Source organism: Aulonocara stuartgranti (genome assembly GCF_965226115.1).
Source record: "Aulonocara stuartgranti genome assembly, chromosome: 13".
Classification (NCBI taxonomy): Eukaryota; Metazoa; Chordata; class Actinopteri; order Cichliformes; family Cichlidae; genus Aulonocara; species Aulonocara stuartgranti.
In genome coordinates this window covers 27,570,700-27,597,200 of record NC_138949.1, presented here as the reverse complement: position 1 = coordinate 27,597,200, position 26,501 = coordinate 27,570,700, and the positions used below count along the sequence as shown (strand labels likewise).

At 38.7% G+C, this 26,501-nt stretch overlaps 2 protein-coding genes across 12 annotated transcripts in view; both read right to left on the bottom strand.

Annotated features, from left to right (window-relative positions):
- The window catches only part of peli1b (pellino E3 ubiquitin protein ligase 1b), a 66,699-nt gene extending 54,907 nt beyond the window's left edge, over positions 1-11,792 (bottom strand). Inside the window, exon 1 of the mRNA XM_082556808.1 lies at positions 11,276-11,792. The gene's annotated coding sequence lies outside the window, so the exon portion shown is untranslated. The remainder of the gene's footprint in view (positions 1-11,275) is intronic.
- Positions 11,793-12,849: 1,057 nt separating this feature from the next.
- Positions 12,850-26,501, bottom strand: part of abch1 (ATP-binding cassette, sub-family H, member 1) — a 58,218-nt gene continuing 44,566 nt past the window's right edge. For all 11 annotated transcript variants that reach the window (XM_082557112.1, XM_082557113.1, XM_082557115.1 and 8 more), the window contains 4 exons: positions 25,628-25,731; positions 21,985-22,144; positions 19,003-19,107; positions 12,850-17,202 (listed from right to left, as the gene is read on the bottom strand). In XM_082557112.1, coding sequence (XP_082413238.1) covers positions 17,096-17,202; positions 19,003-19,107; positions 21,985-22,144; positions 25,628-25,731 — 476 coding nt within the window. In that variant the 3' untranslated portion in view covers positions 12,850-17,095. The remainder of the gene's footprint in view (positions 17,203-19,002; positions 19,108-21,984; positions 22,145-25,627; positions 25,732-26,501) is intronic.

Sequence of the window (26,501 nt, the reverse complement as noted above, 5' to 3'; positions counted from 1 at the left end):
TTCTTTTAATCCACATTTGGATGAAATAAATGCTCATATCTAATAAAAATAAAGTAAAATGATTTGATAAAGACCAAAACATTATGAGGTTCTTTTGAACACCAGCTATTCTGCTTTGCTGCCTCTCCCCTTTCACGTCAGTCTGTGAGATTCATGTGATAATAACTCTGTAGACATGCTGTACATGACTTCACTTTCAGTGAAAACACCTTACATACCATTTTTTAAAAGCTTTATCCTGGGTGGAGCTAACTGGAATGAAAGTTGTGTTACTGTCTGTCTTGCTGCCGCCGTCATTTTTGTCTTTATCTCCACCACGCTGCATGCCATCTTTTTCCTTTTTCCTCCAGTTCGTGAGTGTGTGAGCATGAGCGAGTCTGCGGGTGTTTTCCAGAAATCATCTTTTTGTTTTAGAAACCAACTTAACAGTTTTTAATGTGGTGAATTATCGGCTTTGTATTTGTTTTTGTTTGAGTCAAAATATTTCAGTATCCAGGACATGGACTCAGTCAGTGGAACGAAACTTTTCGGAGCTGTTTGCATAACGAGTCTGAGCTTTTTCAATGACAAAGCTGTCATTGCACACCTGAAGCATTAATACAAAGCTTGTGTTCCTGTCTAGTTTATATTAGAGCCAAGCCAGTATGTCTTGATTGGGGATAAAATAGTGCATACACAGCACCAGGTATGCTTATATAATATGTGGATCCAGAAACTTTAGCAGACCCATTGGTTTTTGTACAATGACACAATGTTTGTATAACCCCAGCCTAAAAAAAAGCTGGGACACAGTTTAAAGTTTAAATAGAACCAGAAAGCAACGATCTGCAAATAATATAAATCTATTGTGTATTAACAATAGAAAACATAAAATATATCAAATCTTTAATGTTGAAACAAGGAAAAAATTATCTCATTTTGAATTTAACGGCAGCAACAAGTTTCAAAACTAAAAGGACAGGGCAACAAAAGCCTAGAAGTAAATGTTACTGATAAGCAGCGCCTGGTGGATAATTTTGCAAATAAATAGGTTAATTGGCAACAGGTTAGTAACTTGATTGGGTCTAAAAAGAACATCTTAGGGAGGCAGAGTTTCTCAAGGTGGGCAGAGGTTCACCATTCTGTACAAAGACTGGGCCCAGACATTGTGGCATCATTTCTGAATAATGTTCATCAATGTAAAATTGTGAAGAGTTTGTCATTGTTTGCAGTTCATAGCGTTAAAAAGAGGTTCAGAGAATCTGGATAAATATTTGCACAAGGAGACAAGGCAAAAAAAAAAACCCATACTGAATGCCTGTGATGTTCAGGCCCTCGGGCAGCATTGCATTAAAAACACACATGATTCTGTCGTGTAAGTCACTACATGGGATGGGAGACATTTTCAGAAATCATTGTCTGTCCATTCACAAATGCAAGTTAAAGCCATATGTGAACATGATCCAGAAATGCTGTCATCTTCTCTGGGCCAAAGCTTATTCAGAATAGGCTGAAGTAAAGTGGAACGGTTTTCTGTGGTCGTTGAAATTTTCAGTGGAAAACATGGAAACCATGCTCTCGAGACCAAAGTGGAAAGGATTCATCCGGCTTGTTATGAGCGCTCAGTATAAAAGTCCACATCTCTCATGGCATTGGGAGTGTATTAATGCCTATGGGATTGGTAGTTAGCACATCTGCTCCCATCCAATGACCTGTTTTTTTAGGGAAGGCCCCGCATATTTCAGCAAGACAATGCAAAAACGCATAATGCAGCTATTAAAACAGCATGACCTCATACAAGAAGAGGTGGTGAGCTGGCCGGTCTTCATTCCAGAGTTTTAACCAAATAAAAACATTTGGATGACACCAAAAAATGACAAAGAAAATCATGAAAAACATTTTACATAGCATCCCAACTTTTTTGGAATTGGGGTTGCATGACTGCTATAAATATTAATGTATTCCTCTGCCAGTTAAATAAACGAGGAGCTTGTGACTGAGTGACAGAGAAGTGGAGAGTTTTTAAGTACTTGTTTTTTAAATTATTTTTATTATTATTTATCCCCATGTATGTGTTTCCATTTGCAGTTTTTGTCTTATTTGGTGTTAATGTCTGTTTTTTTAGTACAGTACTTGGAAGATTTTCTCCTATGGGAGAAAATACAGTAACCCTATCTTATCTTGTCTCCCATTTGTTATGGCCATGTGGCCCAGTTTGTAAGAGTCGTCCTCTGTGATCTTTCAGGCCTTTTGGTGTTGTTAAGTTGGACAGTAAATCAATTCTCTTCTAAGAATGATCTCTCATAAAGCTTTTGTTATATATCCGATAGGTTTATTTTGGTTTTCCTAACGATGGCTTCCTTCTCTTGCGTTGACATATCCTTGGACCTTGTTTGGAGACTTCCAGTAAACAGCTACCAAATGTTTGTTCTATACTTGGAATCTTTTAATGATAAACAGCAGAACTCAGCAGGTCATGGAGCCCTTTGTCAGTCAGTTATCTAAATAATTTGGAGGACTTTGTTATTGTCCTAACACTTTAAGACCTAACTGTATCTTATTGTAGAATTTAGCAACCCAGTAGTCAATGAAGGGATTGGAATTAGAGCTAGTTTTCTGAAGTGTGACTGATTGATGTTATCTCATATGAAGATAATATTAAATAATAAAAATAATAACAACATAGTCATCAGAAAGCATTGCAGCATAAGTGAAAATCTGCTACTTTTCAGCTGCTCCATCACTGACAAGGGGGCGCCACAGCGGGTAGCACTGCATATTTGATTTGGCAGATGTATACGCTGGATATTACATTTGTTTTTTCGCCAAATTATTTAAAATTACTGAGTCTGCATCAAATTATCAATAACCTTTGTCCAAAAATTCACTCCCTGTACGGAAATCCTTGAAAATTGCTTTCCTCCATACTGAAATGTATGCACATGTTCTTAAACCATTGATCCAAATTTTGTTGAAATCTGTTTGACAGTTATAATAGAGTGTGGAGGTGGAACTTAGAAGTAAAGTGTATAAATCATCTGACCCATATATAAGAAACAAGCATGGTCGTAATAGCCTTAGTTTAATTATAGCCATGACACACACAACAAACATGTGGTTCCTGTCTGTCTCTCACATAGTGACTGTCCAACAAAGGCAAAAAAAAAAATGCAACCAGCAAACAAAAACACTTAAATCCCAACTTTATGCTTGAGAACTGCTGGTGAATACAGGATGTTATGTAACATTTCAGAGCTGTTGTTCATCACTAAACATCGCTAGATCACATCATTAATCCACAGGAAGGAAACTAGTTTGGTGGCTCAGACCAGTTTCAGCAGATATGTGAAAGGTACAATTATTCTAACACATAGTCAAAGAGGACCAGTTCATATTCCACTTAATTAAAAAAAAGAATAGTTAATAATGACGTACGTTAGAAAAAATATTTTCCCAAACCTTAAAAATTAACACGTAGGAACAAACTAAATCTCACTGAAATGACCTTTTCTCCTTCAAAGACTTGGGAAGTGAAACCACACCAGATGTGGTGCAAAAAAAATGACTGCAATACGGCCCCAGCTGTGTGTATATAACGCCCAAAAGATCAGTCTTACCAGAAGACCTTCATGTTTTTTGATGATGCTTGGATGTATATAGTTGGATAGAGTGGGAGACAACTCATTCAATGTGAGAATGAGTGGAAAAATCAGGGGAGGCCAAGAACACGTTAAACTGAACTCAGCTTTGCTCACACACACACACATCAGCACAGAGACAGACTTATTTTTATGCTGCTGAGACGCTGTAAAACACACACTTACGTTTCCTAATAAAATACACGCCTGCTGCTCCACTGGATGCCAGGAGTGAGTAGTGGGCGTTGTGAGCTGAAGTGGTTTTCAACGGGCTTCAGAGACTGAAAGAAGACTCTGACTTTAAGGCTTTGAGTTAAGAAGCATAAGAAACCATGTGTGCAGTATGCATGCACACACACACACACATAGACACACACTTCCATACACACACCTTGCATAATCTTTGCACACATTTTAATCAGTGTTTGAACCCTCCTGTTTACGTTGCTACGGTTACAACACCAACACTGCTCCTGGTCGTTTCCAGGGTTGAAAGCAGCAGACACACCTTCCTTTGATTCCTCGGGTGAAAGCGCTTCAGCCAGTTCATTTCACTCGGTATGGATGTTTTGACAAGTGCGCCTCTGTGCAGGAGCCAGTGGGCTGCACTTCTGTGTAAAACATCAGGAAATTATGAAAAATGTAGACACACACTTGTGGCGCATATGGTTGGATTTAAACCCTTGGGGTACAGGTGGATCCTGCCGTTACTTATGTGTGCACATGGTAAAAAGCCTTGCTTGAGTCCAAAATGTGATATTAGCTTAAAGTTATATACAGAATAATGCCACAGTTATACCCTGTATAAGTATTTAGTAACAATTTTACTACTCAAAACTGGAGGACGGACATTTTTGAGAATGTATTAATGCAGTAAACCACACAGCAAGCTGTATAACTTGAATTAATTGCATTAAAAATGTTCCAAAAGGCACTTACGTCCACAAAATGAAACAGCTTGCAGCGATGTGGCGGCCAAAGAGTGAAGAAAGCCAATCGCATTCACTGACTTTAAGTGAAATAATTGCAAAGTGAGTGGGTCCTTGACCCGAGTATGAAGGAGAACACAGAATAGCACTGACTGACATATGACACGGCAGTAAATGTATTAGAGGTTACCTAGGCAACCATCAGCCACAAAGTGATGCTTGACGATGGAACAGCTTCCTGTGTGGACAGGGTTTAATACCACAATTGTTGCTGAGACTCCCAGTTTTGTCCAGAACAGATTAACAGAGGTGAAGCCAAGCAGACATCCATCAACCACAGCTCCTAATAATGCTAAGTCTAAAAGAACTACCCGACTTTGGAGCTGGCCTCAAGTGGCCAGTAGAGGAACTGCAGTTTTTGGAGCTTCTGAGCTAGCTTTATTTTTCAGCCCCTGAGGTTGCTGCTTGGTAAAGAATTAAGAAATTTTAAATCCGGATTTGACCCGGATAAATATTTTTTTTAAAAAGGATTTAAAAATTAGGAAAATGCATGATAAAAAGACTGAACAAAAAAAAAAAAACTTATAAAAAACTTATAGTAAAGAAAACTTATTTCTTCCAGCATCTTTGTAATCTGCACCATTGTACATATAAATATACTATACATGTTACTATTGTCTGTGTCATGTCGCTGTCTGAACCAGAGCCCAGTTCCTTGTATGTGTACACATACTTTACCAGTAAAGCTGCTTTTGATTCTGATTCAGTTTAAAGAGACCGTTTAAAGACAGTTTACATGAAGAAATGAGCAAAACCAAAAATCTGACTGATATAAATGCAGGCAGTAAGAAACTTCAATAAGCAATACAAAAAATGATGAGCAAGTGATTAAATAAAGATGATACCAAATAAAGACAGAGATGAACAAAACAATGGTAAATGGCCTGTATTTATATAGCGCTTTTACTAGTCCCTAAGGACCCCAAAGCGCTTTACATATCCAGTCATCCACCCATTCACACACACATTCACACACTGGTGATGGCAAGCTGCATTGTAGCCACTGACAGAGGCGAGGCGAGGCTGCCGGACACTGGCGCCACCGGGCCCTCTGACCACCACCAGTAGGCAACGGGTGAAGTGTCTTGCCCAAGGACACAACGACCGAGACTGTCCAAGCTGGGGCTCGAACCGGCAACCTTCCGATTACAAGGCGAACTCCCAACTCTTGAGCCACGATCGCCCCCAATGAAACACTTTAAATAAGCTCTGATTTTTAACTGTAATGAGAGAAGAAAAATGTAGTCTCCTGACCTCTGCTTCTTCTGCTGGTTGAATCAGAGACGATGGCTGCTTTTTTTACTACAGAGGATTTTTTTTTTTTTAAAGTACATTTATTGGCATTTATACTTAAGCGTCTCACCAGAACTAATCAAGTGCAAGTTTCACTAAACGAGCAGAATGTTGCTGTTTCTGTGTTCTGCTACTGAATGTTTTGACAGAGTTTGACCCCGGCTTCAGGTTCATGACACAATCTGGGTTTTCAGCCTCTATCTTGATGCTGTTTTGGAAACAAAAAGTGGATTAAAATAACTTTTTCATATGTTGGCCAAAAACTTATTTTGGCATCAATCTCCTCAGTTACAGCCACATAAACATATCTGTTTCCGTCCTTCCTTAATTAACTTGATACACAACCTCAGAATGATCTAAGCGCCCTAAATCTGAGCAAAAGCATCTGCTCTCATCCCATGTGATGCTGACCGTGGACAAAGTGTGTGGGATTGCACTAAGGCCAGTCTGTTCTCAGGGAGCATTTTATCCTTTGTTGTTGTTGTGCGATCAGACCAAAACATAGCAACAGCTGGGCTGTGTTCAGCTGCACAAGGCTGCATGGAGAAGTCTTCACTAGTGTGACAGGATTATGTGATAGAAACATGCTGTGCTCATGGGTAGCCAAATATTAAATAACACTACTGTCCTGTGTTTGAGGGGCCGGGCTAAGCACTGTTGTCATGCTGCCATGGTGACAGTAACCATGCACAGGGTAATGTTTACAGAATGTTTAGCATATCACAAAGCAACACATAGAGTGAATCAGTGTGTGTGCGCTTGTGTGTGTGAGTGTGCTGGTATTACGAGACTGAGGACTTTTGTAACTGGTAGGTTTCAGAATTGCTTTGAGAGTGTGTGTGTGTGTGTGTGTGTGTGTGTGTGTGTGTGTGTGTGTGTGTGTGTGTGTGTGTGCTTTACTTTGTGTATTTGATTAACAAAACTGAAGGCGATTGCTCATATTGTCAAAGGATGAAGTGTGGAATTGGCTCTGCCTAACAACGCTGCTTTGTCCCACTGAAGAACCAAATATTATAATTATACAGCAACATTTCTGAGAGTGATTGAGAAACTTTAATGTGCGCTATTACATACAGTATAAAGTAGCATGCACAGTAATTTACTCCAGATGTAAATGAACCAAACTGAAACTCCTCACTGAGAAGGGCTGAGAAGAGATGCCATCTTTCTTGATGGGATTTCAAAATGAAAGCCCCCTGTCTGCATGCATTTTAATATGGTAAAAATACAAGCCACAAAGAATATTTTATACAGCACTTCGAATGGTCGGTAAGACTAGAAAAGTGCATTATAAATGCAGTCCATTTAAAGTTTAGGTTATGTCTTGTAACCTTTAGTGTGTTGTACTTTTTAAACTCCTTGTGGTCTAGTTTAGAAATTAAAGTTACCAAAGCAAGAGGCAATGGGAAAACATCATTTTCTGTCTTAGCTGTCAGCGCGTCATTTGACTGAAATGCATTTGCATCTGAAACGGTGGATGTATGGTTGGACTTATTAAAATTTTGCTGTTAGATAACCAGATAATGTTTAACTCCATAAAAACTTCAGTGGTTGTATATTTACTGCAGAACATATTCACGAGATGATATTAACTTCTATGCACGCTTTATAGATGGAATTGTAGATCTTTGTATACACAACTGGAAATATACACTCACCAGTCGCTTTTTTAGGTACAGCTGTTCAGCTTGGCAATGCAGTCATCTAGTTAGCCAATCACATCGCAGCAACTGCATGTAGGCATGTAGACATAGTCAAGACAGCCTGCTGAAGTTCAAGCCAAGCGTCAGAATGCGGAAGAAATGGGATTTATGTGACTTTGACCATGGTATGGTTGTTTGTACCAGATAGGCTGGTCTGGGTATTTCACTGTTGATCTATTAGGATTTTCCCAGACACCCTTCTCTAGTGTTTTCTGATAATGGTCCAAAAAAGAGAAAATATCCAGTTAGAAGCAGTTCTCTGAGTGAAAGGGTGGTGTTGATGCTAGAGATCAGAGGAGAATGGGCAGAAGGTTTGGGGCAAGGAAGGCAGCAGCAGCAGCAGCAACTCTAATAGCCACTTGTTACAACCAAGGTATGGAGAAGAGGATCTATGAAGGCACAACATATTGAGTCTTCCTGTCAGCTGAGAAAAGCAAACTTGCATGTGCTCACCAAAATTGGACAACAGAAGATTAGAAAAAAATGTTACCTGGCATGATGATTCTTTATTTATGCTGCGATATTTACATGGTAGGGTCAGAATTTGGCACAAATAACATGATAGCATGGATCCACAGCTCAAGCTACTGTTAGTGGTATTATGATGTGGAGGATATTTTCTTGACATATTTTGGGCCCCTTAACACCAAATGAGCCACAGCCTATCTGTGTGTTATTGCTGACCATGCCCATCCCTTTAGAACCACAGTGTACCCATCATCTGATGACTGTTTCCAGCAGGGTTATGTACCATGTCATAAAGTTAGACTCAAACAGACAATGGATTCACTGTATTCAAATAGCCTCCACAGTCACCAGATTTCAGACCAGCAGAGTAGCTTTGGAATGTGGTGAAAGAGGAGACTGACTTCATAAATGCCCAGCCGATAAATCTGTGTGATACTGTTATGTCAATATAGACCAAAATGTCCAGGGACGCTCCCGGCACCTTGTTGAATCTATGCAGTAAAAACTGAAACTGCCCTAAAGTCAAAAAGGGTCCAACCTGTACCTAATGAAGTGGCAGGCATGGGTGGATAGGGCTATTAAAGCCAAACTAGAAAGGTTCCAGGCCTTTTGTATCTCATGCTATGAATAGAACACAATGCTGCGTTGTCTATGAATCTGACCGTGTGGAAAACTTTTTTGTGAACTAGTGAAACTTCCTCACATTCACACACTATAAATCACAATGTACCTTCCTCTAGTTCTTAGATCATTTGAAACAATGATACAAACGTGCATACAGTCTCACTCTCTGAATGACTTGTGCAGCACTGAAACCGAAGCTACTGAAGAGTCCCTGATATGATAACAACATTTCAGATCTGGCTTCCCACTGGTCTCGCAGAGATCAAACATGATGACTTAGACCTTTTCAAAGTGATTTAGTAGCGATGTGAGTGATTTATTGGCTTATTACAGACCACAGATTAACAAAGCACTGAACAAAGTGCTGAAACTCGGGAATGAATGTCTCGATCTCCTTCTGTACCTAAATAAGTGAACTTAAATTTTTTTATTCTTTTCTTTTTTTGTACAGATGTAATTTACCCGACATCTGTTTTAAATCAACAGGAAAATTGAATGGGTAGATCCACAGACGACGCCTTCAGTTCAGCTTTTTATAGCCTCTGTAAACCAATACATTAACTACTGTACAGTATGCACATTGATAAGTAATATCTATTTGACAAGACATAAGACATTTCCTCCAACAGACGATGCCATTTTCTGCTGCAACTATCTCTTCTGTGCACTCTTCCAGAGTTTGATGCAACTGATAGCGGTTAATGCAGCTTTTATTTGGTTTAATCTGTTCTGGGTTTGCTGATTGTGTCCCATTTGAGGGGATGAAATCATCCCCCACATGATTGCATCCCCTTAAATCATAACTTTTATTGCCACGTGCACCACTAGCATGCGGTGCGCTGTATTTCTCCTGGTTTATTGCCCCTTTGTTAAATGGGACAGCAGTTAATTTGACGCAAGGCTTCGTTTCAAACTAACTTCAACTACACCGTGATGTTTTCAGGAAGAGTAAAAAATGGAACGTTTTTTGAGAATAAACATATGACGAGTCTCAAAATGATTAGAAGTAATGTCATCCAGATGTGTACAGTTGTAACCTGAATTTTCCTTCATCAGTTTCTTCATCAGTTACATCAGTTTCCCAGAGAGCCTTTTTACCATGCTCGTCTCCTACTGTTGCAAATTTGTTTGTGCATTTGTTCACATTGCACCATATATATGTATATTTGTGAGTCAGTTGCATCGGCATGACAACACAAACGCTTAGAGTTGATTTAAGTGTCATTGAGTGTAATTGCAGAGTCACTGACAGTAATTAGGTAGCACACCAAGCTCACCAACGCCTGTAATAGAGTGTAGAGAGACAACCAGTCTCTTATTTCACACTGAACTGAAGGACTGTTTTAATAGCAGCCTGTCAGTAAGGCTGTTATCTGTTTTCCAGAGGTTGCATTATGAGGTGTACAGCCTGGTTGAAATGTTAGATTTAGAGCAGCATGAGTGCACAGAAGCAGTTAAGACATGGCAAAGAGAATTGCGTGGGGATTTTCACAACTGAAACTGCATGCACATAAGCACACAAGCACATGTGGTAAATTTTAAACAGTCAACATGAAGCATTTCTTGAAGGAAACATCATTTATTTTTATATGTAAACACAGATCATAAGTCATTAGAACTACTAGTACTACTAATAATAATAACGGGAAGAAGAAGACAACTGATTTTTTTTAAGATGAACAATTTTTTTCAGTATTAATATCTGAATTTTGGCTCCATTTATCTTTTGATTAGGGTTTTAGTTAATATTGGGTGTAATTAAATATGTTCAGGTTTACTCTGCAAATTTTTCAATACCTGTTGCCATTTAATTTCACCTTCCATGTGAAGAAGTCATCTGAGACCCTCAGTCACAGACTGCGCACACATACACTCACGGGTCTCTTTGTTAGATATCTAATCAGCCAACGACATGGCAGAAACTCATCATTTGCCTGCAGACATGATGAAAATGATCTACGGAAGTTCAAACAAAGCATCAGAAAGGAACAAAGCTAATTTAAGTGACTTTGAATGCGGCATGGTTGTTGGTGCCAGAAGGGCCAGTCTGAGTATTTCAGGAATTGCTGATCTACTGGGATTTTCCCACACTACCATCTCTCGTGTGTACAGTGAGCATGGCCAAAATAAGAGAAAATATCCAGCGAGCAGCAGTTCGTTGAGTGAAAATGACTTGTTGATGCCAGAGATCAGAGGAGAATGGTCAGGCGACGTCAAGCTGACAGGAAGGCAACTGTGACTCAAAAAAGCACACTGGATACAACCCAGATATGCAGAAGAGCATTAAGTCAAACACAATACGCTGAACTTTGAAGCACAGGGTGCCGTTCTTGTCAGCTAAGAACAGGAAATTGAACCTACAATTCACTTTGACTCACCAAAATTGGACAATAGAAGATTGGAAAAACCTTGGCTGGTCTGATGAGTCTCACTTCTACTGAGACATTCAGAGAGTCGGGACAGAATTAGGCAAAAACTACACAAAAGCATCAAGAGTATGAACAGTTCAGACAGCTGCTGGTGGTGTAATGTTGAGGAGCTCTTAGTACCAACAGAGCATTATTAAAATATTACAGTCTACCTGAGTGTTATGAACGCAGTGTCTTCTGATAGTGCCTTCCAGCAGGATAAATCGACTGCCACAAAGCTCAGATCATTGCCTCCACGGCCATCAGATTTCAGTCCAATAGAGCACCTTTGGGATGTGTTGAGCATCATGGATTTGTAGCCAAAATTTCTGAGGAATGTTTCCAGGACTGTCTTGTATTTGTGACATGAAGAATTAAGGCACAGTCCAACCCTGTGCAGAAAGGTGTACCTAATAAAGAGTCCACTGGCTGTATATTAAGCATCAAGAACAACTCCGCTCATAGAGTTCACTCTGTCTTGAATGGAATCCTCATTTTCCCAACAAACTGCACAACAATAGAAAAATGCAAAAGTCTGCTAAGGGCATCGGACCCTGTTGTTGTCCAAAAACATATCCGCACTGTTGCACAATGCAACGATTTTATTTTTATTCTTTGAACTCCTGAAAAACAACAGTGCTACTGATTTACACTGGAGAAAATATACTGTCTCACTGTTTTAGGAAGAGAGAACCTTTTTAAGATACATTTTATAGACTTCAAGTAAGTGAGTCTGGGTTGGGACTAAGTGTGACAGACAGGAGAGGCGAGATGAAAAGTGCTGAGAGATGAACTAATGCAATGTTGAGTTTGGCATCCCATGAGATTTGTTTTTCAGCCTGGCAGCGTGTGCTCACCTAAAGCAAATATATCAAACAATGACAGCTTTTTGTGTCAAAGCCCAGTTATGTAATATATGGTGCAGAGCCAAAAAAACATCCATTGCGAGCAGAAATAAGGAAATGTGCACACCGAAGAAAAACAGTGTTAATGCTGATGTTCGTGTTTGAAAAGAGGATGAATGCAGAAAACTGTCAAGGCTTAAAGTCAAGGCTTAAAGTCACGTCTTAAGTCGTGTCCTGGACAAATATTTTGAGTTGTATTACAAAATATGTATTTTGTGTTTGTTTGTTTGTTTTCTGCAGTTGTGTAAATACACTTTTTCCTTTGTGCACAAACGTGGCTTCAAGATAGTGCGCTGACAGCTCATACACAATAATTATGTTTGAATGTGTTTAATGAAAGAAACATTTGTGCCCAGGTCGTAAACCCACACAAGCATGCACAGACTCATTATCTCCCATAAACATGAACAATGGGCCATGAGGCATGCTTACCACACATAGTCATGTTCCATCACTTCAGAGGAGGAAATGCATTAAATTCCCAGCCTAACCCCAACCCTTGGGCTTTGATCATATATTTTTCTTATGTTTCTAGTCCCCAAAAGTTGAGTCCCCTCAATGCGACTGAATAAACAAACAAAAGCACTAATAACATTAATCTGACGCAAACAAAGGCACACAGAGTTCAAACAGTCAAGCAGTCAGATAAGAATACAAGACGCAGTGGGGTCCTCTCCATCACTAAGGTAACAAACACAATGACGCAACTATGAAGTCATCAAATAAATCCATCGTGCATGGCCTCCGGGTGTTTATCGTAACCACAGGAATTGCGGGGATTTTATAGGCATCGAGTGAAATCTGGCATGGCTCCAATATTCAGAAGGAGGAGACAAAGAGAGGATTTTTCAGACGAGTTTATTGTCTGAGAATACATGAATGCAGACACGCTTGTCCACTTTCACAGTGCATAAATGTCACAACACAGGAGTATAAATGCTTTACATGCCCTTTAGGGAGAGACAGCGGAGGTAGAGTTTGGAGCAGAGAGGATGTGATTCAACCTGGCAGCACAAACCTTCATAACATTGTTTATATGAACTGCAATACTCCAACTACAAAAAGACTAAACTCTGAATAAGACTTGGCTGCTTCTAATCATGCTATCAAGGTGAACTGAAGAAAACTTTCAGACTTATATTCACTGAAAAAAATTGTTTAAAATTTCTTAACAACATAAAATATTTTTGATAAGATCATCAGCGATTACATTTGCTTGGGTGTTCGACACTCATAGTTCAGCTAATCTGCTTTCTGAGGGCATTACGGGTGTTTGGTCAGATCTGGCTGATGGTGGCTTGGCAACACAGACAAACAACACAACAAATGTAGTGATTTGACTGCAAAAAACTCAATTGCAACACGTACGATTTGCGCAACCACTTCTTGTCGTTCCCTCAAAATGAAAAAAAAAAGAGATAAACTGGCTTATCGAGATTAACTGAGAAAACACATTTTCAGAATAGGGAAATCGGACATTTCAAGGACACAAGCAGCCGTTACTCTCCGCAGGGTACACCACAAAGCTGCGCAGGCTGCAGTAAGGCATAGCAGTAGTTCAGCTAAATGCTGAAATTAATAACAAAGCAATGAAAAATGCAGATCTCTTGGTGGCGCAGAACTAAAGGTCAGTGAATGTTGTGCTGCATCCATCTTGTCTAAAATACTTAACCTTTTCATGCATGAATTATGACAACCTCAATCAGGATTATATCTTTTAGCATTTTTAGTAATCTTTAGGCATGAAAGGATGAATAAAAATACTTGAGAAAAAAATTCTGATTGAGGTTGTCATAATTCATGCATGACAGGGTTTAATAACAATAATTACAATGAAACACGTCATACATCTATAGTAACATTGAACAACCAGTGGGTGGCAGGGTATGGAGTGACACATCAGTGTCCAATGCAGAGGTTTATGTGCAAGTATACCACCAACATGACACAAATACAAGAAAACAGCCTTTGAATAGCTGTCCACTGTAGTGACCACTATACGTGAAAGGGTTAATTTGATATGCTTGTTCTTGTGGTGTCATTAGTATTATAGAACCAATACAGGAGAATCCCCATAGCTCATTTAAATCAGAATCTTTAGTTGGATCATTGCAGTTCATGTAAATCATAAGATGCAAAGACATGCAGGCTTTTGCTCAGATGTTTGCGTTTACATATTATTTAGCTGTAGGTACTGGAGTGTGGGAAAGTAAATGTAAGTAGTGAACACAAGATTATGACTCAGTAATCGATTCAAAGCACTTTTGAACAAAAATCAGAAATTTTACACAGATCAAACTGAGTTTTTGGCAACAATATATCAGCTTTCCAAGAACAAACAAAACAAAACAAAAGCATTTTCACAGAATCAGCAACAGTTTTACACGAGCTGTACCAATTTTACCACCACTTTAACATGATTTTATATAGAGACACATTATCGTGTGATGAAAGTCAACTGAGGCACAGAGGTAAGAATATGAACAGAGCTACAGTATATCCTCACAGTCCATTTAGAAATCCTCTGAACATAATAGAAAGCTGTTTAAATAAGATGAATACGTCAACGCTCCCCTATTTCTACCAATCAAGAACACAATGTCCCATAAAATGTGCGACAGGAACACTGATGAATGTACAGCAGAGCAGCAAGAGCAGATTTACAGTGCAAGAAAATCTCAGTACACAGCATGGTGTATGCACATCATCATTAAGCCATAATGTAAGCCAACACAAAGCAAGCAGAGGGACTTACAATCATTTAGATTCATTATTTATCTTGTTAAAGGACATATTAATGATATAACTGCCATTACCAGCACTGTTGCATCATGGGTAAAAAACCAACCAACATTATGCATCAGTATGTGTTTTTAGATCAACAGGATGGAAACAAAAACTGGGTAAAAAGTAAAATCTGATTTATTAAACATTAATGAATGTAAACATTTCGAAATCTTAGACTGGCACGACATGTAATGCTGGTTTGGTGCTTTTGCAGCACTGTGGGTCTCTCAAAGGTTTTTACATTTAAAGAAACACGTTGATATTTTGAGAAAATAGATAAAATGATTTTTACCAATGTCACTTCTTAAAAAGCTCTTGAACAGCAAAAAAATACTTGTGGTTGAATAGGTCCTTATTTTTATTTTAGTTCAGTCATTTAGTTATATTTTTTTGATGAACCAAAACATGTATTAACCTTTAAATATTTTTGTGTTTTTTTAAAATTGGGCAGGTTGTTTTACCCTTTCCTGTATTAGCGCTAAGCTAAGCCAACGGTTTACATCTTCCCCTATTATTAGGCCACCAGAAAGTCAAACTATTCCTCTGAAGACATGATGCTATGGGTAAAGGCAGACAGCTCACTGGTTTACACTTAAGTTATTCTTCTGCAGTGAATCTATGCAGACACTACGATGTAGCGTACACAAGTGGCCCACATGGTTTTCCAGCATTTACACTTGCCCTTGCATTAGTGTGACATATAATTACATTGTTGGGGAGGTGCACATCAGGTTATTGTGCATGGTTTCTGGTTATGATGCACCTATGATGTAGATTTAAGACAGAAAAATAAACAACCTGTGAGATATAGGCATGTCTTGTTTTAAAATTGTTTTTCTCATTGTTTATTCTAACCTCTAATTGGAAACACACCCTCCAAAACAAAGAGTGGTATCTGTTGTAGGATGTCAAAGCACCCCCAAAGTCAAAATTAAAATTTCTTCATTACAGTTTACTCCTACATAAAAAAGGAAGGAAAACCAAGCTTTCTGACTATAAACACCTTATTTCTGCATTTTCATTTGATTTTTCTTCCCTTTTTTTTCCTCCCTAATTTCCATAGCATGTTTAATTCAAAGCAGAATTACTCCTGTGTGCTTTTAATCTGTATTATTCTTAAAGAAAGATTAATAAAAAGTCTGAGCAAATAAAAAGTCTGTGTAAAAAATAAAGTTGTATGGATTAGGACAGCTATATACCAGCGAAAGGGAATCTGTCCAAGAACCTCCACTCTGTCCAGCAAAGTAGAAAGAAATAATAATTAAAAAACAGATACAGTACCAATACTTTCCCCATCACCAATCTCCTCCTAAAAGAGAAGCAGGCACACAAAAAAAGAGGAAACCTTCAGGCTGAATAATGCACCTCTACGTGACGATTTTTCAGCACCTGGTAACACGGTGAGATGAAACCACTTCCTGTCAAGTCATAACCAGACAGGACAAAAAGCTGAACGCAAACATCAAAAGCGAGCAAATAGAGAAGATGGTGTTTCTGTGGGTGAGAACCTTCTGAGCAACATGATGCAATCAGCACTTTAAAACTAGTCCCACGACATTATGCAACAATCCTCCACTCAGGTTCTCTGCTTGAAAAACATTTTCACATTTTCTTGTGGACGAAAAGCTTCTGTTGTGCTAAGATTCTTCTTTTTTATATAAACTTGAACAGATTTGTCTGTTTAATGCAAATATACACAGGATAGACAGTATATACTGCAAGGACAGTTACATTCACTTCCCCCCACCCCCCAAAAAATGGGCTGCTCCACTTGATGTAATATAAAGTGTATTACAGAAAAATCTTTAGTAGCATTAAAGACTAAGGCCAAACAAAAATAATAACACGTGACCCTGAGCTGGTGCATGGCCGTTCAGATGGTGTTGAGTTAAAGAAGCTACGGATAGAATTGAAACAAACTAAAGGACCACACACGATACTTAAATAACATATTGTGCATGTAGATTTTCTACTTTGTGTATTTCTGTGTGCAGCATCCTAAATTCACACTTGCGTTTAAACAGGCCAAAGGCAACTGCTGCAGGTTCAGGCAGCTGGATAAGGAACCACAGGAGTCTATGTTTGTAAGTGTGTGTGAGAGAGACATAATTTGGAGGAGAGCGACTGATGCATTCAACCCATCAAACTATTACACCACAGTGAACCCCTCTCCTCCCTTTTCCCTCTTGCTGTTGCCCCAGTCCATCCACATGCAGGAGGCCCTGGTGAGTCGTTGACTTCAGGACTTCCCCTGACAGCTCCACCCCCCCATTCTGAGGGAGGCTCTGTGGGGTGAGGCTGTCACGTCCGCAGCTTCAGGATGACTGTCGCCAGGATGAGGAAGAAAGTGTTCCAGCCCAGGGTAACAGCGAAGCCTCGCCACACCATCATCCGAGACAAACCCCAGCCTGATGGGAAGATTTATATCTACAATTACTACATAGATTAAGAAAACAAAAGACAAAACAAGCAAAGAGTGGACACAGAAAAAGACAAGGTCGACGATTTCAGCACCAGATTTATGCAAACTGTGATCAAAAAGTTCTGAGACTGCACCTACAAGAAAGCAGAAACTCTACCCCCTCACTTCAAGGTTGTCTCTATATGCACTTATGTGTATTTCCCTGAGCTCGTGCCAATTTAAGATTTCTTTCTAACCACCCTTTTATTTGTGATTTGTGCAGAGAGCAAGCATCAGCTTCTGTACCCATTTGACTCTTCATGTTGAGGACCATCAATGGGAGCTGGGCTGCAACTCAGAGACGTGTCAGGCATGTCAGATCAATTGTGCAAAAAAGGAGCATGCTTTTACATTTTTTGTTAGATATATTTACAGTGTTGTGCACTGTGACACTGTCTAATGGGTCAGACTGCCAGTGGGAAGCTCTAATGTAACCTGTGTGTGACCTTTGATGAAATTCCCCCAAACTGTGGTATGCATCACCCACCCGGCTTAACAGATTGATCCCTGCAACTTCTTCCGACAAAATAAATACAAGTTGAAGGTTGTTGTTTTGCAAACGCACACCTGCAAGTGGTCAGAGTGGACACGGAGAGATCAAAGACAGGGCAAGGCTGCTGAAAGAGACCCCGGTGTTTCAATAAAAATCAGGGACAATTTTTGCTTTTTTTTTTAATAGCCGACAGTCTTTGAAGAATTTTATAGTTTTCCAAGACTTTAGTAAACTAACCCTTTATATCAATAAGAATAAGAAAGGGTTTACAAAAAGTGGACACAACGTGATGTGATTTAGAAATTTGTAACTTGTGTCTCTTTTTTTTCTGTCTATTAAAAAATTATCAATCAAAAAAAAAGAACTAAAGTGACTCACAGATGTAGCTTCAACTCATTTAAAGCTGACCTACTGTTAAATTTTCATGTCTGCTGGACTCTGTTAGAGTTGCTATGCATGTTTTAAAATAGACCTCAGAGCGCCCCTTAGTTTATCCTCGATTTGAAATAAGCTGTTGTAGCTCATTTTGCTTCATGCCAGTTTTCTTATAATGGGCTCCCCTTTGAAGGTGGGGGAAACCAAAAGTTTCGAGCAGACTCAAATTTTATCTCACAGGGATCTCTCATATATAAGCTGACCTCAGTATCTCAAAAAGGTTTTAGTACAAGCTTCGACCCCTGGAAAAAAAAGAAAATAAAACAAAGCATAATAGATTGATCTTAAATCTGGGTCTGCATTTATAGACAGGGACATCTTGTATGAGATTAAACAGTCATCAAGTCCAGTTAGCAAATGTGGCAGGATGAAGCTGCATTTTCCATGGTAAAAGAAAAGAAAGGTGGCAGTTCATTTCCTAAATTGAACTCTGACATTGTGGACTTGTCCCTGTGAGATTTTTTCCACCACATCTATACGATAAGGCCTTCAAACAGGAAATGGCTCCTCCGACTTCCTCTGTATCAAATAGCATAAGGGGAGCTCGTGCTGTCATCAAGTCTTATTGTTCAGAGGTCAACAGGAGTAGAAAAGATTGGAAGACAGATGAAACCACTACACCTCCTGAGAGATGAGTTACACTGGACCCAGAGCTGATTAATGATTTAGTCAACTGGCTCCGTTGTTCATAACGTAATCATCTGAGCCGTGCACACGCTGCTAACTCTTACACGCTACCAATATGCCATATGGTGCGCAGCAACAACACATGACGTTAAACTGTTGTTGTGTGTGATGTGTTCTGTGCATGAGCGTTACCTCTGTACATGATACAGCGAAGGGCTTCTGAGGCGTAGGTCTGAGGAAGGACCAGGCTAAGGTAGCGGAGAGGATACGGGATACATTCCACGGGCCAGATGATACCTACATGACAGGACAGAGAGGACAATGTGTCAGATGTGGGTAAGATATCATTTACACCTCCAGCAGGAATGCTTTGTGTCTAGATTCTGATAACAAGCAGGCTGTGAAGCATTAAAATAATCTGCCCTTTCTCTTGTTTTTTTTCTGTTTTTTTCACATTCCAAATCAGGTTCAAAGTTCAGTCTGAGCAGCTGAAAAACTAATCTCACTTCACGGTGCATTTAGCAGCTCTTCTGCAGCAATCACTTCATCAGCACACAAATTTTGCTTTGAATTGCAGATGTTCAGAATTCCATCTTTTTCTAAGGAAGTCTGGACTCAGAGTTCAAAGATGGAAATATTGTGATATGGCTGGAAGATCCAGAGCAGAACAGCAACAGGATGAACACTGCAGTGGAGAGATTTTATTCACTGCTGTTTCCGTCCTTTTAGGCCACAGCATCAAAATAAGAAAAAGCCTTTAAAGAATTTCTTATTATTCTGTGTGGTCTGACATCACAGATGTATGCAGAGTAACTATTACATCCTCCAAAAATATCTTCAAAAATATCAGTTTCTTTACTCATGAATCATTAACTGGGACTTAATCAAAGGAATAACAAGCATGTCAAAATTATATCACAAATCTGATATGCCTCACACTGATATAAGAGCATTTTACACTTCATTGTATATTTCAGGCATGTTTTTCTTGTCTGCATGTTTTTTCACTGGATTTTGTTGTTGTTGTTTTACGTGGCCCTTGGGAAGACTAGCAACCAGTTTGTGCAACTGCAGGGCTGCTAACAAGAAGTCTGATATGATATGAAAACACTGGATGACTTAGTGTGCATAAGAAAAACCAAAATTAAAGAAAATCTGCTACAAATGATTAAACATCAGTGAGTTAGGCAGTGGGCTTTAGCAGAGGTGGGACCAAGTCATTGTTTTGCAAGTCTCAAGTAAGTCTCAAGTCTTTATCCTCAAGTCTCAAGTCAAGTCTCAAGTAATGTCAGGCAAGTCAGAGTCGAGTCTCAAGTCACTGGTGTAAAAGTCCGAGTCAAGTCACAAGTCTGAAACTTTGAATTTCAAGTCCTTTCGAGTCTTTAAAAAAAGACAAAACGAAAAAATAATGTTGCAGTTATGCTAAATGTAAATATTAGACCATGTAATTTTAAAATCTGTGTTTTTCTCAACACATACAAAATAGTGAACTTAGAAAATATACACAAATTGTGAAATTGCACCTCTTTAAAATGCAGCTCAATTAAAGCTAGCTCCAAGAATAATTTTCACCGACAGTTCTGAGATACGCTGCATGTTATTCTTGGATGCGGTTGTAGGACCAGCTTTAAAATCGCATGACAAAAATATCATACACATTAAAAAAAACTGTATCACCAACGTAGCCTGGACAACATTTGCTAGTTAGATGAAGTCAGCTATCTCATCTTAGCATATTTATATGCATATTTATAATCATACGGTTCTTGGAGTGAGTGCATACACTCATGAAGTTTAGTAACTTCCGGTCACTGCAACAAGCCCAGGTACAGTTTACCGACGGATGGGTGCAGGACCTTGAAACGCACCGTGTAGAACGAAAGACCATCGTACATATCATAAGTTTACCAGTCTCACAAATCGTCTTCATAAATACACATTCCTTAACCGTTTATTAATAGGACCTTTGAGCTCAACGGTAATTAATTAGTAGTGGAAATAATTTCTGGTACCCATCACAGAAATGTAGCAGTGACAATAATATTGTATGCTGTAATCGTACTGGGCAATTAGTGATACAAAAAACCTGTTTTATCCTGTGAATAAAAGTATGTGTTTTTGTCAATGTACCATAATAACAGAAGCGAAACGCAATATTGTGTCAGGACAATTCACTATTTATGCACAATAAATAAAGGAGCATAGCGCGACAATTTCTGTTCAGCGCCAGACTTGCTTGTAACCTATATCACCAATTATGTTAAGAAAAATGACGCATTAACTACAACAGCAGACTGACCTTTGTGTAAATGCTTGGAGCAGACTAACCTGTGAGCTGGAGGGTTCTGGGACGTTATATTTGATCTTTGAATGGCTGCAATCCAGTCGCCTCTTTGTTACTTCGGAAACATGGCTCGAACAATTTCTCTTCCACGACGTAATCCGATAACAACCGATCTCTTTACCCGTCGGCTTCCCGTGGCTGTCATGCGACCGGCTATTGCAGTTAATAATACAACAGCTTCCTGCCATTTTTTGTGTTTCTTTTTATCGCTGTGTGACTGATTTTAATTGAAAGCCTGCGTGCGCTAGTACCGCTTGCCACGAGTTCCCAGAATCCTTTGCGGTTCTACCCGTGAATGACGTCACATTTTCAATCTCTATATAATATGCATGTTAAATTTTATATTTGGGGTGAAATATCAAGTCTTTTCAAGTAAACCGGTTCAAGTCCAATTCAAGTCCCAAGTCACTGGTGTAAAAGTCCAAGTCAAGTCACAAGTCTTAGAACATTTTTTCAAGTCAAGTCTAAAGTCATAAAATTAATGACTCGAGTCTGACTCGAGTCCAAGTCATGTGACTCGAGTCCACACCTCTGGGCTTTAGTCTTTGTAAGCTTATTTGCACATCAGTGTCAGCAAAGGATAAACACATTTCCCATAATGTATATATACAAAATATTACACATCCTCCTACAGCTTCTAAAGTTTTGAGCTTTTAATCCAAATAAAACCACCATTTATTTGCACTACCTACACAAATGCTTACACCCAGTTCACAACATCAAAGATGATTTAATCAGATTCTAATTCCCTGATTCAGTGATGCTCAGACTCACACCTACTGTGCTTTTTAAGGCTTTTTACACTCACAACAGTAAATCTCACTGCTTACCACTAAGGATGAGATTGGGGTAGAAGATACCCAGAGCGGCCTGGTTGGCGCTCTGCTCGTCGTCGATTGCAGATGAGATTACGAGGCCAAATGAGATGCCTGTGACACCCTGCAGGACTATCAGAATTATGACGAGCACCAAGGACCCTTCGTTAGGGTTCTGCAAAGACAGAGAGAGAGAGAGAAAGAGATGAAGAGCAGGGGTAAGAAAAAGATAACAAGCTTGATTAAGTTGTGGGCATTTTAAATGCAAAGCTGCAGCAGACCTAACAGTTAAGAAAAATAGAGGGGAAGCTAGAACAAAGCAGTACTTCCAGCATCATAAACATGGGTAAGGGCCTTCCATCGAATTATTACTAAGACAGTGATGGAATTACTAAAAATCATATGGTTGGAAAAGAAAAATCTTCAACGACTAAGTGAGATAATTTTCTGCACAGTGTGAAGAAAACCTCTTTGCTAGGGTGCATAAAGATTGAACTCTGGATCAATGGGAAAAGGGAATAATCTCATATTTACGCTGTTCCGGACTGACTGGTGTATCAGCGTAAAAACAGAGGTGGATAAAGTGATGCACCTATTACGTCTACTTCCTGTGAGCCTCTCGGGGGCTGTGCTATGATCTGGGGTTGCTTCATTTTGTCAGGTCTAATTCAGCAACATTATGTACCCCAAAAATGAGGTGAGCTGACTGTCTGCATCTCATCATCAGTTCTGCTCTGCTTGGAAATAAATGTTGTAACATTGCATAAGGTCATCAAAATGATGCCACAGCTAATGTGCTGTGATTAAAGCTAAAGATGGTCAAGTATTCAATATTGTTTTAGCGAGCACAGTATTTCTTATCACAAGTAGAAAAAGCTGAATAAACACAGAGAAACTGCAGCATTACAACCAGATTTTTAAAACTTAGAAACAATGTAAGCTTTTCTTGTAAAATATATTACAATTGTCTGTCTGCTGGGAGTTTCTAAAACTATTTGAAGATGATAGTAGTTTTTTTTAAAAATGTTTGTGATGGTTTATGTTTGTGTCACAGAATTATTGATGAAGCTAAAGCCATGGAAAACCATGATATGATACATTTTAAAAAAGGAGCTGTGAAAGACGTTTGATGGACATGAAATTACACCAGCGCTTGCTGCATGCTCACTCCCGACATGATGTACAATCATCTTGTGTGGCTGTTAAAGGGGAATTCCACTATTTTATCATATCTGCATGGTCTGTGGGGAAAGAGAAGTCTGAAGATGAATAAATAAATAGAGGTGAGGAGTTAGAAAGAAATGAGATTGCAGGGCTGATCCTAATCTCTGTCTTAATCAGTTGAAAACTCTTTCCTAATGTGTAATAATTACGTTTTTAAGTTATGGTTGTTTTTTCCATCCCTGGACATTCAAGGCCATTTTAAGGAGTTTTAACATTTAGTTTCACCACAGATAACAAGGACAAATAGTTCTTACCCTGACTATACACCAGTGAAATGGTCCTGTGATGTTAATATGGGAAGTTATCATGCATTAAAGAGTGGTGTATAAAATCAGACACTGCAGAGAGGAGTTTAACTGTCCACCACATGTAACATATCAGAGTGCAATACTAAATCACCTGGGGCAACTTTGAATCAGTGGAATTTTTTTTAAATAACACAGGAAAAGACAAGAAGATGAGATGAAGAGAAAGGGGGGGAAAGATAAAAAAACAAAACAAAAAAAAAACGTAGAAGCACTTTGATTTTCTGGACTTATCTTCAGCCAAAAATACCACAAGAAATGGAAAGAAATATCACTGATACTGAACTTTGGTCTGTGATGTAAATGAGATATGAAACTTTTCAAAGTCACATAAAAGCAGTAAAACAGAGACTGGAAGTCTCGCCTCACAAGATTCCAGGTGATAAGCTCCCTCGCTAAACTGTGTGTGTGTGTGTGTCTGTGCCCTCCTTGGAGTGTTAAGACACTTCCCGTCTCCCCTGACAACGTGCAAAAATAAACCTGCACCAAGAGACCACATGACCACTCGGTTGCCACAGCAATCAAGGCCTGTTGTTGTGGTGATCCTGCAGTGATCCTTGGATACGGCCGGAGCGGGAAGTGATTTATGGAGCGGTGGGTTCTGTGGACTTGAGCACCTTAATTAAAACACACACACACACACACACACACACACACACACACACACACACACACTAACATAGAGGAGCGTACGCATAAAAGCAGGTCCCTGCATGAACTAAACGCACACTCACATTTATACTCTGTTCTTTCTTCTCTCTATTGATTTCATATGGATGTCTATCAATAATCAGTAGTGAAGGAAATCCTGATGTTCCCACTGGTTTGGTCATTAAAGCCAAGGATATTAAAGTTAATCGAACTTGGGACATTTAAGTTAATGGTAATAAAAATTAAAAGTAGACTTTAAAAAAAGTACAACAAAAATAAATAAAATACCAAAAATGTCTTTAGCAGCAACAACATAACAACAGCATAAACTAATGAAAAACAGAAAACCATAAAACTCTGGGTTTAACAGTTCAGATACTTTTCTCGCTGGATGTCAGAAGGATTAATATTCTTTAAATAAAGAAGAAGCTACTTTCCCTTATATATTCTTCCTGGCCCAATTCCAAAGGGATTTGTATCTCCTTTTAGGATTTTTTTTGCTTGTTAGTCAGTTAGTGTAAACCAATACACAACTGAGCCACTGTTTAAAGTCTTTAAATGTGAAGACAAGTTTTCATGTCCTCATAGTCAAGTCATAAAACAGCAAATAGCCAATGAAAACTGGCAAGATTTGTCACATGTTTCATGACATCAGCGATTCTACATTAAATCTCGAGTCATAATATAGTGAAAAGCAGCACTGTTTGATAAGTCCATGTGTATATAGAGTAGCTGAACTTTGTCTTGCCACATAAGTGATGTTATGAAACTGTTTTGGACCAATAGAAGAAAGTGGAAAGTGGCCTTTATGTGATATATTTCCTCTTGAGTGCACTGTAACTAAATTTTTATGAGGGAAACAAGGTATATGCTTGAAAAAAAATAGAGGTTAATAAAATTATCATAAAATTATGACTTGAATCCACTGCAGGTAAAGTCTGATTTTGATGATGTAGGAAAAATGCAAATGAAGATGGTAAAAGGTCGGCGAGGGATTAACCTTCAGTATGTCAGAGCTGTTCCCTGCATGTTGAACGAAACCATATCAGAGGCCGTTTTAAAAAGCAAAGAAAATCTCCCTCACACAATGAGTTTGCAAAGAGCACAGGAAATACCACGTTTCAACCTAAAGTGTTTAACATTAAGTGACCGTGTTGTGGTCTCAGCAAAGGTTAAACAGGACTGACCCTGTGGTCTGGCTTTGCAAACACTTATTGGCATTACACTGACTGAAAGCAAACACAGAAAATCAATTAAAGAAGCAAACAGTGAGGTGACATCTGTTATACTGTGAGGTAAAAATAACAGTCAGCCTTGTTTATATAACCAAACCGTTCTTAAGGCTTCTATTTTTATCATTCATTTCCCCTGCTGACACTTTCTTCTCTGTGGACTTCATTTTTTACTGCTGCAAAGGTTCATCTGACTACGTCTGTATTTTGAGTTTCTGTGTTATTTTTCGGTTTTATTACTTCTACCTTGAAGACGAGCAGCATCATAAGAAGCAGCAGGATGATCTGAACGCTGATGACGAACAGCTGAGAGAAGAGGTGAGCCAGCATCGTCTCCAGAGAGCTCACACCTGATAGAAACACAGAGAGACAAAATTCAATAAACTCACTAAAAGATCTTTACACATTTTACATTCACATCAATTATTTAATCAATTACGTAATGTTTCAGTCAATTTATGGGTTCCCAGTATCTATCAAATCATAATCATAACAGAGGATAAACATAAACTGCTTCATAAACATAAACTTTTTAACTGCTCAGCTATATTATACTTTTTTTTATTACAAACTAAGTCACATGTGATACCTGCAACTATAACACATTTTTGATATAATTACAAATACTCAATAAGAGATTACTATTAACTCATAATCCATTTCAATGCTAAAAACAGCAGTTTATAAGAAGATCAAAACAAAAGGTTCTCAGTGTGTCTGCTTGCTCAAGGACATCTGCTGAACCCTACTGTGATCTTCTTACTCCCTCTAGTGGTCAAGTCATGAATTACACTTGAAACAATCCATTGATTGGATTCTTATCACCACTATATGGTTAATACTGAACACAGACTCAGTTTATTTGATGGTTTTTCCCATTTATGTGATTCACACCAGTTCTGCAAACAATCCAAAATTGGACTTTTAGATCAGACTGTGAAATCTTGACAAGAGAAATTAAAAACATGCTTCTTATAGGTACAGCTAACATTCAGATTTAGTTGAAGCTGTTTGGCAATAAGCCACAGTTATATATATATATATATATTTTTTTTTTATCAGGGTGAATAATTTCTTTTCCTTTTCCCACTTGAGTGTAGGAGTGTTTTAAAACTAGAAA